This window comes from Laetiporus sulphureus (genome assembly GCF_001632365.1).
Source record: "Laetiporus sulphureus 93-53 unplaced genomic scaffold LAESUscaffold_27, whole genome shotgun sequence".
In the NCBI taxonomy this organism is placed as follows: domain Eukaryota; kingdom Fungi; phylum Basidiomycota; class Agaricomycetes; order Polyporales; family Laetiporaceae; genus Laetiporus; species Laetiporus sulphureus.
This window is the reverse complement of record NW_024468536.1, coordinates 121,964-137,445: the sequence shown is the minus strand read 5'-3', so window position 1 is coordinate 137,445 and position 15,482 is coordinate 121,964. Positions and strand designations below refer to the sequence as shown.

Genomic DNA, 15,482 nt, shown 5'->3' with positions numbered 1-15,482 from the left:
CTCTACTGCCCGCTTCGTCTTGGCTCCAAGGCCTCCTGGAAATGTCTTGGGCTTGTATGCGCTGACAGAGGACCACGGATCGTCGTCGCGAATCAGCGCTGGGCGCGCATGTGGATTGACGGACATGGCTCTTTGAAGCCTTTGGAGCGGGAGCGGGAGTGGCTGCGCGTTGAGTCCGAGTGTGTGAGAGAGATGCTGTGGCCTTTGAGATGGCAGGTAAGTGCTCCTTCTCGATTTCGCGCTGAGGCGGAGAAGGAGGCGAGCGGTTTGACGCGGTCTGGCTTGGCAACGCGGCGTGATGGCTGGGCGAGGGTACTGTGTTGCCCTCGTCGTCTTTGTCATTGCTGTTGTCATTGTCACTATCGCCGGTGGACGTGCTACTGGGTGCGTCGAGTGGTGGCGGCGTTGGGTCGTGTTCGGCGGCTACGATCGCGATACGAGCCGCTCGTCGTTCGCGAGGGCTGTGAGGAGTGCCGGCAGGTGAGCTCGGCGGTTTGCCCTGCACTTCGTGTTGAAGTTCAGGGTCGATCACCGTGCGTGTCTGCCGCGTACGGATGCCCTCGTCGGAGGCGGCGTTTTGCGCGTCGTGTGTGCGCCCACTCGTTCGGTGAGAGGCAGCGTGTGCCTTCGCGTTTTGAGCATACCCGAGGGTGACGCGCTTGACCGACTTGAGGTCGAGTCTGGCGTCATGGGCCATACACCCGTGCGTGCGGATGTGTGTGGCCGAGGGCTTGATGCCCGTCTGGATGGGCTTACCGGTCTTCACGTCGTGAGTCGCATTGCTCACGGTGTTCGTGTTACTGACCGCGCCTTGATAGACCATTTGTAGGGTGAGTTCGGTACCCATGTGGCAGGTCTTGTGGTGCCACTTTACGACGTTCGCCTTGTGCGTCGTCGTCTTCGCCGCCAGCGCTTCGAGTGGAGACTCGTCGGGATCCGTGGAGGAGTCCGCGTGCGCTACGAACGCTCGCATGGGAGCGTGTGGGATTGACTCGAGGATGTAGAGACCGTCTGTCTTGTGCGCTAGGCCCGTCGTCTCGCCGTTGCAAGTGATTTTGCAGGCGTCGCCGTGGAACGTGAGGGTCTGACCTCGTTCGGTGAGTCGCGAGGTGGAGAGGAGGTTGCCTTGGAGCTGCGGTACGTAGTATACATCCTGTAGCAGCGTCGGGCTTGTACGTCCGTCTTCGATGGCTAAATCGATGTAGATTTGCCCGATACCTTCTGCGTGAATGCACTGTCCATCTCCGAGCCAAACGCGCTTCGGTGAGGTAAGGTTCGTGAATTGAAAGAACCAGTCGCGGCGTGAGCTCATGGATGCCGTTGCACCTGAGTCGAGAATCCAATGGTCGGCGGATAGGCTGCGCTGCGTGAGCGCGTGGGTGATGAACAGTCGGAGGACGGGGGACGCTGTGGTACCCCGGGTGGACGCGACCTTCGCTGTAAGGTCTTCACTGTCGTCGCTACCCTCTTCCTCCTCCTGCTTCTCCTCGTCTCTCTTCTTCATTCGGCACTCCTCCTCCGTGTGGTTCAGCTTGTGGCAATAGCCACACTTCTTGCCGGATTTCGGCTGCTTCCCATTCGATTTCGATGTTGGTGGCATACCTGACAGCTTGGCGGCAAGCGCGTGCTGCGATCCCTCCTTGAGGCGTTCGCGCTCTTCAGTAAGGACCTGGTTTGTGACCGTCTCCGTGGTGAGCTTGTCGCTCGTCGACATGAGGATGGTGCGAAGTACTGAATACAATGGAGGGAGTGATGTGACCATGGCGGCCGCGATCAGCGAGTCTTCGAGTGGCTGTCCAAGGGTGGCCAGAATGTTGGCCTTTTGGACCATGCCATCAAGCTGTACCTCCATACCGGTCTCGTCAGAGAGGGTACCACGGAATAGCTCACCGATGAGGTACGCTATCGTCTGTTTCCCCTTCCCCTCATACTGCGCGGCGAGTTTGTCCCATACAGACTTCGCCGTCTTCTCGTACATGATGCCGCTCAGAGGCGTATCTTTGAGCGTGAGCGTGATCTGCGCCTTTGCATCTTGATCCTTGTCATCCCATTCGGCCTGCTTGTCAGGTTCGTAATCTGCAGGTCGGGTTTCCTGGCCCTGAGTAATGTACCAGAGCTTCCTGATGCGTAGGACCGTCTCAACACGGAACTTCCATTGCTGGTAGTTGCCGCCTTCATTCTCAAGGGATGGAATGTCAAAGAGACAGTTTGAGCCGGAGGGTTGTTTTGTGGATGTAGACATGGGAGTAGAGGGCTGTGGAGCAGGTGGTGCTGGAGGACGAGCTGGTGCTAGTGTTGGCGCTGGGTAGATGGCGGTGTTGTCATCCGTCAGAGGGGGAAGGAATGTGAGCACAGTGGAAGCTTCAATGAGTGGACAGGTTAGTGTGTAGCCGCGGGGCTCATAACCTATTGTCCGAGGTGAAAATTTACGAGGGCTGTAGGACACGTAGGAACGAGTGACTCAGCCTCGATGTATGATGCGAGTGCTGAGGTAGCAGGAAAAGATCGAGCGCGCTTGTGGCTACGTGATTACATAAGCGAATAAGCGCGGAATGTCTAAGTCCGTGTCCCACTGGACATAAAGTCCGTATGACTTCCAACAAGGGGCTGGACGGGTGTATGATAGAGATGCGTTGTGCACTGATAATGATTGAATGAAGTTAATGTGTCGAGAGAACTGCTTCGCAGCGTGTGAGATTGAGCGGTCCCAAGCAAGAAGTTGACCGGCTTACTATGTTACTTCAGCTTATTGTCGCTTTCTTATATCACAAATAGCCTGCCACGACAGCGCTAGTGGGGCCTGAACTAGTGCCCTTCTTACAATAAACTTGCAGCTTCAATTCGAGCATCAGTGTTTGCCCTAAGGCACACGTGACCGCCCCAGAGTACATATTTGCCCCGGGTCGGTCGCGTGGACCGTTACGCCACCATTTAGTAGTAGACAGATTGATTGATGGACCGTCTTGCCGAGTGCTTAGCGTGGCGTTTCATTATTTACTCATCACAACTATGCAATTCATGTTTCCGGCTAATGCAGTGTAGGATAAGTATCTCACAAATTTCTCTCTCCAATACCACCATCATCAGCGCCGGGCCCGAGCCACCATGGTCCTTCGGTATATACGCTCAAGGGTAAAGGGAGACACTATTCTCTACCTTGCCGTCTCGACCACGACCGCTACCCAGCAACTGGCGAGCGTCGTCAGGTTCGCTCTCGTAAGCGTCCCTGCTACCATACTCTTACGGATCTTCCAGACAATCCAGGTGAGTTTTTGCAGTAGCGGCATGGTCTCAATTAATGATCCTTGTCTGAATCTTGAATTTGAAGAGTGTACAGAGGAATAAGAGTGAATGTTACCGACTAGCTAATCGCTGTCTTGCTTTGCTGGTAGATATCAGCGAACATATGGATGATCGCTGGGACTCTGCACCTCCATCTCTTGCGAAAGCGCTGAATAAGTTTGAAAAGTGAGCCTCTCCTCTAGGTGTGTACGTATGTATGATTGAAGTTTGTAACAGGACACTCCAGTCTATCTATGACTTCTTGACAAACATCGCAGGCGCAAAATGGCACGTCCGCTTATTCAGAAAAGGTTTCATTGAGGACACCTTGGCCGACTTCCATGTTCTTCTTGATGATGCTGCGAGATCCTTCCAGGCACAGTCTTCTAGATGACGGTCTTATGCTGACTCTCACTCACACGTTGCGTTCAGATTGCCACTCTCATCAACATTCACTATTCTGTCGGCGACAAGAACGCTCCTAAGGCCGCCTTGCGAGCGATACCCTCTGCAGAGAAAGAAGTGGATTATGTACATGGGTCACTGGAGGTCGAGCAGATACTGTCACCTGCTATAGAATATCAAGAACGTCATGTGAATACCGCCATCCCTTATGGGCTTCAGCAAACCAGAGCCCAAGAGTACTGCTACACAGCTATTCCCACGCAATAACCTGAGATCAGATTTCCAAATGAGACATGCCGATCTTGTGGGTAGGTCAGATAACGCTCCCGCAATAACGTCCGGCGATGCAGATCAATTATATATTGACGATCATCACGGTGTAAGTGATAATCAGCGGTGATCAGCGTTCGCTAATGATCAAGTGAATTGCTCCCTAGTTTACTCAATACCATCAGTCGGAATCCACATTGCGAGGGAGACCATCCATTCGAGGCGGATGGTGGGCGGGAGTAGTCGATGCCCGACTAAACGGCCGAGAAGTTTTGGCGAAGCAATACAGCGGAAGTCGCAAGGAAGCCGCTAAGGTCTGTTCTCGCTCGAGATGCTGCAGACTGTCTTTAACATTTTCATGGCAGGAATGGGCACGGGATGTGAAGATCCTGCAGAACATCTTGTGAGTAAATCTGTGACTAGGAATTGGCTGCGATACTCACTCTACAATCTCGCAGCCACCCTAATTTACCCCAGATGCTTGGATACTCTTACCAAGATGCTCGTACCCCCTTCATCCTGCTTGCAGATGGTGCGTGTGGTCGTGGTCATCCAATTAACTTTGACTATAGTTCAGCATAGTGCGAGCAAAATCTCCAAGAGAACACATGCTTGAGACCCTCAAGAAGTCCAGCTTGTCCGATTGTATCCACTCGATATTACGCCTGGTGGGCGATCTATCTCCTATGACTCAGGTGTTGTGCTGAAGCGACATGAGACTTCAGTACCTTGATACATTGGTACTATTGTTTTCTCAGTATTTCAATACGGTGATGTGCTTTAACTCCGAATATACAGGATGCAGCAATCTATCTGCAGAGACAGCTGGATTTAACTGACTCTAAGATCCAAGATTATGTCGAGGTCTGTCTATAATGATGAACGTTATGGCCGTTTTTGAGACTGATCTTGATATCCTGCAGAACGCGAGCTATCGAATTGATACTGACAAGAAGCTGATCATGGGATTACCTCCGCTGGAGGTTGACAGAATCACTAGTTGGCGAAACTATGATTTGGCAGGCTCTATACAGCAGCTATACCTCAAGGTGTGGTCCGAGACTCGTAACCAATCGACCCTGCTATTTATCAGATAGCACTTAGCTAGTTCCAAGTAATGGAATCGCTGAGGGTCCGTTTGACCGCAAAAACTCCAAAGGTGAGCCTCCTCTGAACAGAGGACCTACCGAGAAGATGAGTGATATGTTGACAGTTGAGCAGAGAACGCCGAGATCGAAGAGAAAATCAACCATGCCATAACCATCCTCAAGGCCGTGCTCCCAGACTCTAACCAACCTTCCACCATTCTCGCACGTCTTCAGAAGCTTCTCGGCGAGAACGAAGATGACCAGACTTTTCTCATGTCAAATCAAGGACCGACTCTCCGGCAAATCAGGTTGGCCGCGCTCCAGGCGGGTACTCACAACCACATGTGGAGAGAGAGCGTGGTCCCTCCCAATACGTATGCCATAGGAGACCTTGGATACGTATCCGGCGAGGGCACCTTTGTGCAGTCGTTCACTGTGCTGTGCAATGTAATCAAAGAAGGGCTGGTCTCAATGGATATCAGCCAAGGGGCAGACGGGACCCAACAGATCGGGGTGCGTTCTCTGCGTAAGATTGCATAGATGCATCGCCAGAACTACTGACATTGTGGATGAGCCAGATGGGCAATCGTTATACCGGCAGGGACACAGCAAGAGATACAGATAGTCCAACCATCGTCCGTGAGCTCTGTGGGTTCTGCGTGGCGATTCCTTCTCCATCACGGCAAGAGTCTGGCGCAGATATACAGTGTGAGACCTAGTGACCTCATCCTAGGTATATCGCATATTGCTCCGATGGACGTCGAGCTGACGGCAACCTTATCTTAGTGACTCGAGTAGGCTTGGACCAGCGTTTCTCAGTGGCCGACATGGTCCGCAATGGCTTCAATGTGGGCCCACAGCATATGATGTCTCCCGAGCAGCAGAGTTTCGGTGCATTCAGCCAGCGCGCACAGCCACAACAAGGATTCGGCGCGTTTGGTCAACAAGCCCATTTCCGCCAGGGATTCAGTGCACCGATTGCACCGCAAATCGTATATCTATTCACTTCCATGGACAAGGAGGAGGAATGGTCCGATGCTCCCATACCCCGCGGGCCAGCTCCGGCAGGTCGAAAGACATATCACCTGTTAAGAGCAGAAAAGTGAGTCGGATGCAAGTGTTTTGAAAAGAGCTCGAAGTAATTGGGATTTGCTGTTCCAGCTTCGCGTTTCTCAACTATGTACAGTTACATCCTGAAGATTTCGTGGACTAAACGCCCGTGGCAGTGATCGCTCACCACGGTCCGGATACTCAGTTTGTACGCGTACTATCTATTTCGACTCACCGGAGAGCAAGAAGACTTCATTACGTGGAAAGTCTGGAGGTGATGTACAGTTCCCAACCGACGTTGTACATAAATTAGAACATTGCAAAAGGATTCACATGCTAAGTACAATACGTGATGCAGTGTACAGTCAGGACGTGGCAGAACCATGAAGATCACCAAGAAACGGTCAACAAGGATGACGCTATAGTCCAATGCTAAGTTCATGAAGGTCGTGAGATTCATCATCCGATGTGCAGACGCAGGCAGCCCTGCGACGGGGTATCCTCTACTTTGGGGAAGAAATCTTCCCGTTAGGCTTTGCTTTCGCTTGTGGCGAAGACGGGTTGGAGGGCAAAGCAGCCTCTCGTTGATGGACGCGTGGACGTGCGGGACGGATACCGCAGTCCATAGGAGCGTTCTCTCCGCATTTGACATGCGCACTATCATCGAGCGCATATCAGCGGAGTAGATGACGCCATCGATAGGATGTGGAACTCACCGCAGACCACAGTCATCACACTCGAGTACCGGTTTCCAACCGAGACGCTTGCCACAGACGTCGCACTTCGCCGCCAACAGCGCGCTTGAGAATATGAACTCCAGCGGATTCCGGTTCCACAGCACGTCAGAGGCCGCAGGCGGCGACGCGCTTCTGCTCCTCTCTCCACCGATACTCGTCTTCTTTGCCCCGGGCTTCAGCAGAGAAAACCGGTGCACGAGTGGGAATGAAGAGCTCCGGATGGTTGAGCCGCCTTCCGTCGCCGCAGCGATGGATACGGGTGAGATAGAGCTCGTGGACGCAGTGTAGTACGACTCGATAGATAGAAGAGACTCTGTCGGTGTCGGTCCCTGTGCGCCTGTGGGGGGAGGCTCCGTCGTTGGTGCAGACGGGCGGATCGTGAGGATGGAAGACAGTGAAGGAGCAGAAGACTCGGCGCTGTGCCCGTGCGACCTGACGACGGTTGTGCTGTACTCAGAGCGCGTGCTCGAGGAGCTCTCGAGGAGTGGTTGCCCGCTATCCCCTCTGTGATCTACCGAAACCATCAGTCGGCAAGCAGCAACATCAGCGCAAGTCAACGAACCTGTGCTATCTTCAGTCCAATTACTACCGAGATTCACAGTACTGAGTTTTTGCACCGCTTGCATGAGCTCCTCATCACTGTCAGATGCCTCTTCTTCACTCGAATGCGCCTCCAAAGCCGTCGTCTGCCCGCCACTGCGGATATCTCGTCCAATGCCCATCCCAAAGCTCGGGATCCGAGGCGCCGCACCAGGTCTCCTCGGCGTGCCAGTCATGAACTTCACCGTGCCCAAATGCATATCCTCCATCTCGGATGGCCGCGACAGTACCTCTGCCTCGATCTCCCGCAACCGATCCAAGATCGCGCGCGTGTTCGGCCTAATCATTGGGTCTCGCGCAAGACAGTCCAACGCAAGCGCGATGAAAGCAGGGGGACACCCGGGGCTCGCAAGGCGGCGCACCTCTTCATGGTCGACCTCGAACGTCGGCGCCGTCCTACGGAACGTATGGTCGTCCGCGAGCTTTCGCGCCGCGATCTCACAAAATATCACGCCCAGCGAGAAGATGTCGGTGGGGAGGTCGAACTCGGTGCCGGTGAGGATCTCGGGAGACATGTACGAATCGGTCCCGCAGAACGTGAGGCGCTTCAGCTCCTCCTCGTTGCGCGCAGCGATGCGCGCAAAGCCAAAGTCGGTGATCTTCAGCCGCCCGTTTGCGGTGACGAGCAGGTTTTCGCCCTTGAGATCGCGGTGGATGCACTTGCGTGCGTGGAGGTACGCGAGCGCGCGCGCGATGTCCGTCGCGAAGGAGAGGCGCAGCCTCCAAGGAAAGGGTTTGGTCTTGTCGTGGATATACATCCGGAGGTTCCCGCCCTCAATGAACTCGGAGATGATGAAGATGCGCCCGTCGGGGGCTTGCGAAAGCCCGAGGTAGAGGACGACATTGGGATGGCGAGCTTCCCTGAAGCACCATGCGGTCAGTATACAACATCGCCATCCCTTTCACCATAGCATCATCCGTAGGTCCCACGAGGAGCTGAATACTCACTTCATCAGCCTCCACTCGCGCTCAAAGTACTTCGCGACGTCGTAATCATTAGATGGGAGAACCTCTTTGATGGCCACCTCGATCCCAAGGTAGTTTCCTGCAGGTCCACCATCGTTCCGCCGGCCGACCAACAATATCTGGCATCACTGACCTTTGTATACGTTCCCAAAAGATCCCGAGCCCAATTTCGTCCAATCGTCCTTGATGTCCTGCGCACGCAGCATATAACCACCCCGCGGACCCCTTACATACCACGCATACGCACCTCGAACGGAATCACGTCAAACGCATCGGAGTGCATCATCGCCGGAGCCATGCCCGACGTCGGCGACGATGAGCACGATGGAGAGGCCTGCAAGCTGCAGCGCGGACGGCAACGGTGGACGAACGAACGCTGCAAGGGGTGCACTTTCGTATTAAGGCAGCCGCACAAACCGGACTCGACAACGATCCAATCGGAGCGGACATATTGCGTCGGTTCGATTCTCGGTGACAGGTCGTGTGACGTCACGCGTTTCACCCGGTGTGATAACATTTTTTCAAGGCCACATAATAATCAAGTGTTATTGTAGGTATGTTGTCTATAGGTAGTGAATACAATAATGTGTCTTTCCTGTGAATCCTACCGCGATCATACACGCTTGAGCAGCCCTCTAATCTGAGCACCCATGTCCAGAGCGCGCTTCCCCTCGAGCCACAACATCGCCTCTGCATACCAACGACGATCAAACAGCCATACCCCAGCGGTGACATCGGCGACTCACCCTTGTACGTCTTCGGAACCACCTTCCGCTTCAATGGCAGCTGGTAATCCGTGCACCACGTGAACCTAAAATCGTTCGTCGTCTGCTCCTTTCCCGTCGCCACGTCCACCACATTCGCTTGCACCCCGACGTGCTACGATCGATCTCAGTTTTTGGAATGTGCGGAAGAGCCGGAGGGCAAGGGGGCACTTACGACGATACCGGGGAATTGTTCGGACTTTGTGGTGTGGAGGATCTGCGAGGTGAGTCGCAGGATCGACCCGATCGGCACTGGTTTCGCGAACGAGATCCCGTCTAGGGAGAGGAAGAGGACGTGACAGCCAGTAAGCAGCTCCGCAGTCGCGAATCCAAGCTGGTGCATGCAAGTGTCAATTTCGATGCATAGCGTGTCTCGGAGGCTCGTACCTCATACGCAAGGCGCATCAAGTAACCTGTTGAATATCAGCGACAATTGGGGACGAGTTGAATGCATATTCTACGTACCACCAAAGATCTTCTGATGAACGCTGCGCGGGCATAATCAGCAAACGGGTGGTCTCATTTGCGAGATTGACTCACTTGCGCTCCTGCGGGAACATCATCATACATTTCTCCAGCTTCGTGTCGCCCATCCACACACGATGCAGCCCGTCCGGACCGACAAAGTCTCCCTTCTCGTTCTGCACATACTGCAGGTACATTTGGTGTAGCGCCGCCGCCTCTGCCGACGTCGGCGGGACGCGGGTCAACGCGGCGCTTGCGCGCGTCTGACGCTTCGCCTTGTGCTCTGTTGTGAATCCGGTCTGAGGAGGTAGAACGGCGAATGTGTGGAGGGCCACTTACTCTCGCCGATTGCAAACAGGGTCTTGTCCTCTTCCAAATCGATGATGAGCGGGTTTATGGGGGACGCCTTGTGTGTGCGTGCGTCTCTGCAGACCATGAAGAAACGGCCTGGTGGACGAGGTACATGTCTGATAGCTTCCGCCAAATATAGTGGACTCATACCTAGCATGATCGTCTCCTCTGTGCCGTCCTTCTGTATTGCCTCCATACGAACAGCCACTTCCATCGAACTTTTGCCTGTGTGAATGACTTGACCGCTGAGTCGCATGTCGCGCACGGGATACATGGGTGCCAGCATGTCCATCCTGATCACAGCCGCCATTTCAGACATCCGGCAGTCAAGGACTCCCGCGCGACCACTCACCTGTCCACTGAAGCTGTGACCATGTAGAACGGCTGGTCCTTCGGCAGCTCATCGACCCCAGGGCCGAGTACATGCTTGTACGCAATGCCGCCGGCCAATGAGTCCAAGTGTTCCATGAGCATACCCGTCCGAATACCGCCTGAGGCATTCGTGTAGCGCTCAAGTAGCTCGGGGGAGGACGCGAATGGCAGGGAGAGCTCGCAGTATGAGTCGTGCATGTGCCGCGGGACGTCTCTTCGAACAAGGATGCGCGGCGTCGTGTCGGGGTCTCTGACGCTCGGTGGGATTGAGTCGCGCATGAGTGCTTCAGACCAGAGTGTGCGGGATCGGATGGGAAGGACGCTGTATCAAGACCAATTCGGTCATACGCACCTTCTCGGCATGAACGCGAGACTCACGATTGGTACGTCGGGTCTGCGCGCCGACCTGCACACGCGCGTGAACAACCGCTACTGAAAGAGAAGAGGAAGGAGGATGGCTCACGGCAAACCTTGAGCAACTTGTCCATGGTCATCACATCGTGCGTCTCCTCCGCCGCGACGACCTCGCGCTCGCGCGAAAGTATCGTCGTGCTGTCGCACACTGGCGCGGTCGTCGAAAGAGGCCGGGGCGGTTTCGAAACATTGAGAGGCTGTCCGGTCGTGAGGTTCGTGAAGATCCCTGCGCGACTTGACAGTGGCACGCGCGGTTGCCGGAGCTTCGGCGTCAGGCGCAGGACGCGGTTTGTGCCCGCGAACATGGTGGCGGTGCGTCCTTACGAGATAGCTGAGCGAGTAGAGGGATTTGGTGGCCTGTCCGGTCGTGAACGAGGAGTTTTGTAAAGAAAATGTTCGGACGTCGGAGTCAGGAGGAGGCGATGACTGGAAGTGACGTCCGAGGCGCAATGATTATCATTTCAGCTCTGCGTAACTATCATCCGTTCGATCGAAGTCATTTAAGATCGGTTCATTTTCGTCGCTGATCAATATTCACAGCCACAATAATGGTGACGTACTAGCTAATTGTGACCGAGGCAGGACAGTCAGACTGGCATGCTGGCAGGGCATTCAAATATTCAAAGCTCGTACTCATGTTCATGCGACTTAGATGGGTTCGCTGCCAATCCCTCAAGGTGACTATCGCCATTTGCTTTATTGACGATCGAATCGAAGACCTGAATGCAACGCCAGAGGATCATGTTCTATTCATAGCATTAGCGATAGGTTCGGTGAAAATCGGGAATTCGGAGAAGCGGAGGACGGGCGAGTATCATCATCTGACTCCGTTATTAGCGGCTTCCGAGGTGATTACAACCGAATGCAAAGCAATGCCGTCTCAGTCGTGCTGACATCAGAGAATTCAAACTTGTCACGATCATATGTGATTGTGCGAGAACGAAAGGTTCTCGCACGTGAATGGCGATGCGAGCCTCTGAATACTTTCCCGTACTGATTGCTTACTTCAAGTGAGTAAGAACGGAGTTGATAGTGATATACCTCATGTTCAATCTACACAGCAGTATTCCACAATCCGAAGCAAGATCCTTATATGGATGAAATATAGTACTCCTTGCGTCAAGATGCTAAACGAATCAGTAGCTATGTCTCAAATGGAGCAGGTGACTCATGGCAACTTTCTAACATGGGTGACGAGTGGTTCACCCATACAGGTACTGCTCACAGACTCCGAAGTGAGTAGCCCTGGTTCCTAATCCTCTTTTATTCTTGACGCTGGGAGAGGTATAGTATATTCTCTTGTCAGCGCCCGTTATCGAGCAAGAGGGTGGTTGAAATTCAAGTGATGTTACCGGAAGTGCTCCATCAACAGTGTCGTCTGTGCCGGCAGCTGTAGAAAGCCCGACTCGCTGACAGCTAGCTTTTCAACATTGTGCCCCGCATCCTTGCGCTCTTCATCATTGAATGCGTGTGATTGTTACGATCCGTCTCACACAGTATCCGCAGTGATCCCTGGATCATATGAGAAGTCAGTCTCGGACACCACAGCTCATCGACGCCAGTAGGCACCAATGTCGAGGGTTCCGGATACGGATGACCATAGGCTGTTCTTCACTGGCAGAGTTGTGATACAACATACCTGTAGCAACGATTGTATTCCCATTTGCATAGTCGACAGCATCCCTACTACCCTGACAGGACAACGCCTATCGTGGCATTATTTCTGGGCCTGATGGCTCTACAGTCGCATTCAGCCTGTTATGCGGTGCGATATATATAACGTCTCTAGCTGGATGCGTGTGGGCTGTCCTTCACATTGCGTGTACGTCATTGAACCTGATTAGGAGGCGCTGATTGTGCATTAAATAGGTCCCGCCTCTCTCCTGACAGTACTATATGAGACATGCGGTGCTTGTGGGTAACATTTCTCTTTCTCGCGGGTATCGCCAACTTCATCAGGCAAGGATCGCAGAGCGACCCCTCTGCGCATTCGTCAGCGCTCAGCACGCGTCACTTGGCTGCAATTCGTCCATGCTTGGTTCGTACAGCCTCTGCGCCCTGCGTTTATTCACTTGATGTGTGCGTTTGATCATACGGAAATGGCTAACAAATTCCTCTGTGAGCCAGATGTGGTGGGAAAACGCCGAAAGAGGCAGGAGATATGCCAAATTGAAGGCGCACGTGTGTCGGAAGTTCCCGGTGTTACGTCGCTGCCTTGGCGGCGCGGGTCTCCAATCAGAAGGGAGTCCTTCGTGGACGTTGTCGTGGACCTTTCCAAGAGCTTTCTGCTAAAAACTACCTCCTCCCGACTCGCAACGATGTCCGACATTCTCCCCCCAAAACGCACTCTGCACTCCAAACGTTCCTTTGGGACCAAGCACGCTGCGATGGCATACCCGCACGGCCATCGCCAGGTCCCCGACTCGCCTGCTGCCTACGATGCCTCGGAAGAGGACAATGATCCTCTGACAGACGATGCAGCATCAGCTGTAGGCGTCCCCGTGCCATCGCGATCAAGTACGTCGCGCTCGCCCGTTGTCACTCGTGCAGGGCCCCGCGCCCGCCTAGCCGCTCTCGTCGATGACGGGAACGACACTGGCACCGACTCGCCAACGTACGATGGTGACATCGAGAGCAGCACGACTCTCGCGAGACACTACGACTCTTCGTCCAGTACGCACTACGCTCCCTCTCCTGTGTCCACCCTCACTTCCCCGCTGCCCACGCCCGCTGTCCTCCCAGACCCCGCTGCCCTGACCCTCGCAACCGCATCATCACTGCTAGCCTGGGATGGCAACCCCTCCGAACCAGCTCCTGCGCCTATCTCCGTGGATGCGTTCAATCCTGCCGAACTCACCCCTGAGGACATCCAGGAGTATGTGCGCAGGGCCATCGCTCGCGAAGGCGAGGAGAACACGCTCCGTAAGTACAAGATCAACCCGCCACCAAAGGACCGCCCAGCGAGGATATATGCTGACGGTGAGTGGCACGAGCTGGCCGGTAGGCGTTGCAGCTGATTTGTTCCAGGCGTCTACGATTTGTTCCATTTTGGACACGCGCTCCAATTGCGCCAGGCCAAGCTCTCCTTCCCTCCCATCCCGATTCCCTCCACACCGACATCTGCGACGCACAGAGTGAGGTCGCCATGTTCTACGCCTTCTGCGTCGAGTAGCGCGGCCACGTCTCCACTTGACAATGTGGCGCCCGCGGGTATGATGCCCGGTGTCTACTTGCTTGTGGGCGTCAATTCCGATGAGCAGTGCGAGGCGCACAAGAACATGGCTGTGATGAGCCACGCTGAGCGGTGTGTATCGCAACAATCGAATTTATGGGTCGGGACTGGACTGACATCGTGTGCAGGTGTGAAGCGGTACGGCATTGTCGATGGGTGGACGAGGTGGTACCGGAGGCACCGTGGGTGATCGATGAGGCGTTTTTGCAAAAGGTGCGTTTCATCTCCCCGTCATGTAAAGGCTGTAACGCGTTTCGCCCGATGCTCATATGAATGATGGGCTGCGTAGTACCAAATCGACTACGTCGCACACGACGAGGACCCATATGTAAGTGCGGGCATCGACGACGTATACGGCTACTGCAAATCAAAAGGTATGTCTCCCTTCTTCCGTATATCTTTTCCCTCTTGTACTTATAGCCGTCGTTTTCTTTGTCAGGAAAATTCATCCCGACGCGCCGCACGCCGGGCGTTAGCACATCTGAGCTGCTCGAGCGCATCGTGTCGCGGTACCGCATGCGCATCTTTGACAAGAAGCTCGCGAAAATCGGGCACCCGGAGCTCATGGCGGAGGGCAGCGACTATGATGGGAGCGCGCCGGACAGCTTGAGGGTGAGCAGGGCGGCGAGTCCGGGGCTGTTTGTGGACGCGGCGGGTGGATCGTAGGTGGTGGTGTAGAGGTGTGATTAGAGTTTGGAGACTTTGCATACATGAGTGCGTCGTCTGTTTTGGGATGCCTTGGAATTAAACATACCTGCTCTGGATCCAGCTGGGTGCTATTCATGCGAAGATGTGACATGCTTGTTCCTTGTTGAAGGAGGTTCCCATGCCAGCTCTCTCAGAGAACGATTTGGCTGGCAGTTAGTCGCTCGGATCCTCTCAATTGATTGAACCTTGAGCTTGAGCTTGAGTGACAATTCAAGTTCTTGCATGTCACTTGCATGTCACGCGACATGTGCCATGGACGCAGATTGGTGTTTTCCTCGGGTCAAAGTCACCTTTTTTCTTGTAGAGATAAGTCAGGTTGTTGGATGCTGCCAGCTCATCTAGTGCGCAAGTATACGTTAAAGGTGATCTCAGGGTGGCGGGGAGGCGATCTGAGTGGCCGAGTCGGAGTTGCCTAAAGTGGCATACTTCCGGCACGTGGCGGAAGATCACGGCATTTACCGGCCGCGGCCTGAGTGGCAGCTTCTTGGCATGGACGTATGGACGGAGACAAATGATACTGTATCGCTTGGGTGAAGACTTGTAAATTGATCAGTGGGTCTCCTATGGATTCGAAGAGCCATTTTCGTTGATCGTGCATTGATCTCTGCAATAGCGTGCACGGGCGGCAGCCTGATTTCCAGGCGCGCGTTGTCAGGCCATAGCCTGTGGCTCGGGTATGTGGCCATGGACGGGCAAGAACAGCATGCGCGGGCTACCCTTTAATGGAACTCCGCGACGCATGCGTGCGAGGCGCGGGCGGCGAAAATCATTTCGCCAC

At 54.3% G+C, this 15,482-nt stretch overlaps 5 protein-coding genes across 5 annotated transcripts; 3 read left to right on the top strand and 2 right to left on the bottom strand.

Annotated features, from left to right (window-relative positions):
- The first annotated feature begins 102 nt into the window (after window positions 1-102).
- LAESUDRAFT_727163 (uncharacterized protein) lies at window positions 103-549 on the top strand. The gene has a single exon (XM_040909175.1). The coding sequence runs from the start codon at window positions 299-301 to the stop codon at window positions 482-484; it is 186 nt and encodes a 61-aa protein (XP_040762958.1). The 5' UTR covers window positions 103-298; the 3' UTR covers window positions 485-549.
- A 2,535-nt stretch (window positions 550-3,084) lies between these two features.
- Window positions 3,085-6,258, top strand: LAESUDRAFT_813601 (uncharacterized protein; the record flags this gene model as incomplete). Its single annotated transcript, XM_040914503.1, has 16 exons — window positions 3,085-3,264; window positions 3,329-3,468; window positions 3,520-3,658; window positions 3,715-3,876; window positions 4,125-4,271; window positions 4,323-4,360; window positions 4,416-4,489; window positions 4,540-4,625; window positions 4,683-4,697; window positions 4,756-4,821; window positions 4,881-5,006; window positions 5,062-5,116; window positions 5,179-5,558; window positions 5,624-5,753; window positions 5,844-6,147; window positions 6,207-6,258. The coding sequence occupies exons 1-16, from the start codon at window positions 3,106-3,108 to the stop codon at window positions 6,256-6,258; spliced, it is 2,073 nt and encodes a 690-aa protein (XP_040762957.1). The 5' UTR covers window positions 3,085-3,105.
- Window positions 6,259-6,598: 340 nt separating this feature from the next.
- Window positions 6,599-8,681, bottom strand: LAESUDRAFT_656226 (kinase-like protein; the record flags this gene model as incomplete). Its single annotated transcript, XM_040904607.1, has 6 exons — window positions 6,599-6,752; window positions 6,812-7,336; window positions 7,391-8,293; window positions 8,381-8,477; window positions 8,532-8,589; window positions 8,646-8,681. The coding sequence occupies 6 exons, from the start codon at window positions 8,679-8,681 to the stop codon at window positions 6,599-6,601; spliced, it is 1,773 nt and encodes a 590-aa protein (XP_040762956.1).
- Window positions 8,682-9,011: 330 nt separating this feature from the next.
- LAESUDRAFT_737578 (Thioesterase/thiol ester dehydrase-isomerase) lies at window positions 9,012-10,548 on the bottom strand (the record flags this gene model as incomplete). Its single annotated transcript, XM_040910806.1, has 9 exons — window positions 9,012-9,088; window positions 9,145-9,277; window positions 9,338-9,496; window positions 9,550-9,575; window positions 9,628-9,650; window positions 9,703-9,910; window positions 9,967-10,074; window positions 10,129-10,271; window positions 10,331-10,548. The coding sequence occupies 9 exons, from the start codon at window positions 10,546-10,548 to the stop codon at window positions 9,012-9,014; spliced, it is 1,095 nt and encodes a 364-aa protein (XP_040762955.1).
- A 2,504-nt stretch (window positions 10,549-13,052) lies between these two features.
- LAESUDRAFT_727155 (uncharacterized protein) lies at window positions 13,053-14,986 on the top strand. Its single transcript, XM_040909174.1, has 6 exons — window positions 13,053-13,743; window positions 13,792-14,068; window positions 14,125-14,209; window positions 14,286-14,370; window positions 14,436-14,696; window positions 14,751-14,986. The coding sequence occupies exons 1-5, from the start codon at window positions 13,083-13,085 to the stop codon at window positions 14,660-14,662; spliced, it is 1,335 nt and encodes a 444-aa protein (XP_040762954.1). The 5' UTR covers window positions 13,053-13,082; the 3' UTR covers window positions 14,663-14,696; window positions 14,751-14,986.
- The last annotated feature ends 496 nt before the right edge of the window (window positions 14,987-15,482 follow it).

Excerpts from the sequence above, each read along its gene's own strand:
- LAESUDRAFT_727163 (XM_040909175.1), top strand. The coding sequence starts at position 299 with ATGGCTGGGCGAGGGTACTGTGTTGCCCTCGTCGTCTTTGTCATTGCT.
- LAESUDRAFT_727155 (XM_040909174.1), top strand. The coding sequence starts at position 13,083 with ATGTCCGACATTCTCCCCCCAAAACGCACTCTGCACTCCAAACGTTCC. Across the intron at positions 13,744-13,791 it reads AGCGAGGATATATGCTGACG|GCGTCTACGATTTGTTCCAT; the intron begins GTGAGTGGCACG and ends GATTTGTTCCAG. Across the intron at positions 14,069-14,124 it reads GTGATGAGCCACGCTGAGCG|GTGTGAAGCGGTACGGCATT; the intron begins GTGTGTATCGCA and ends CATCGTGTGCAG.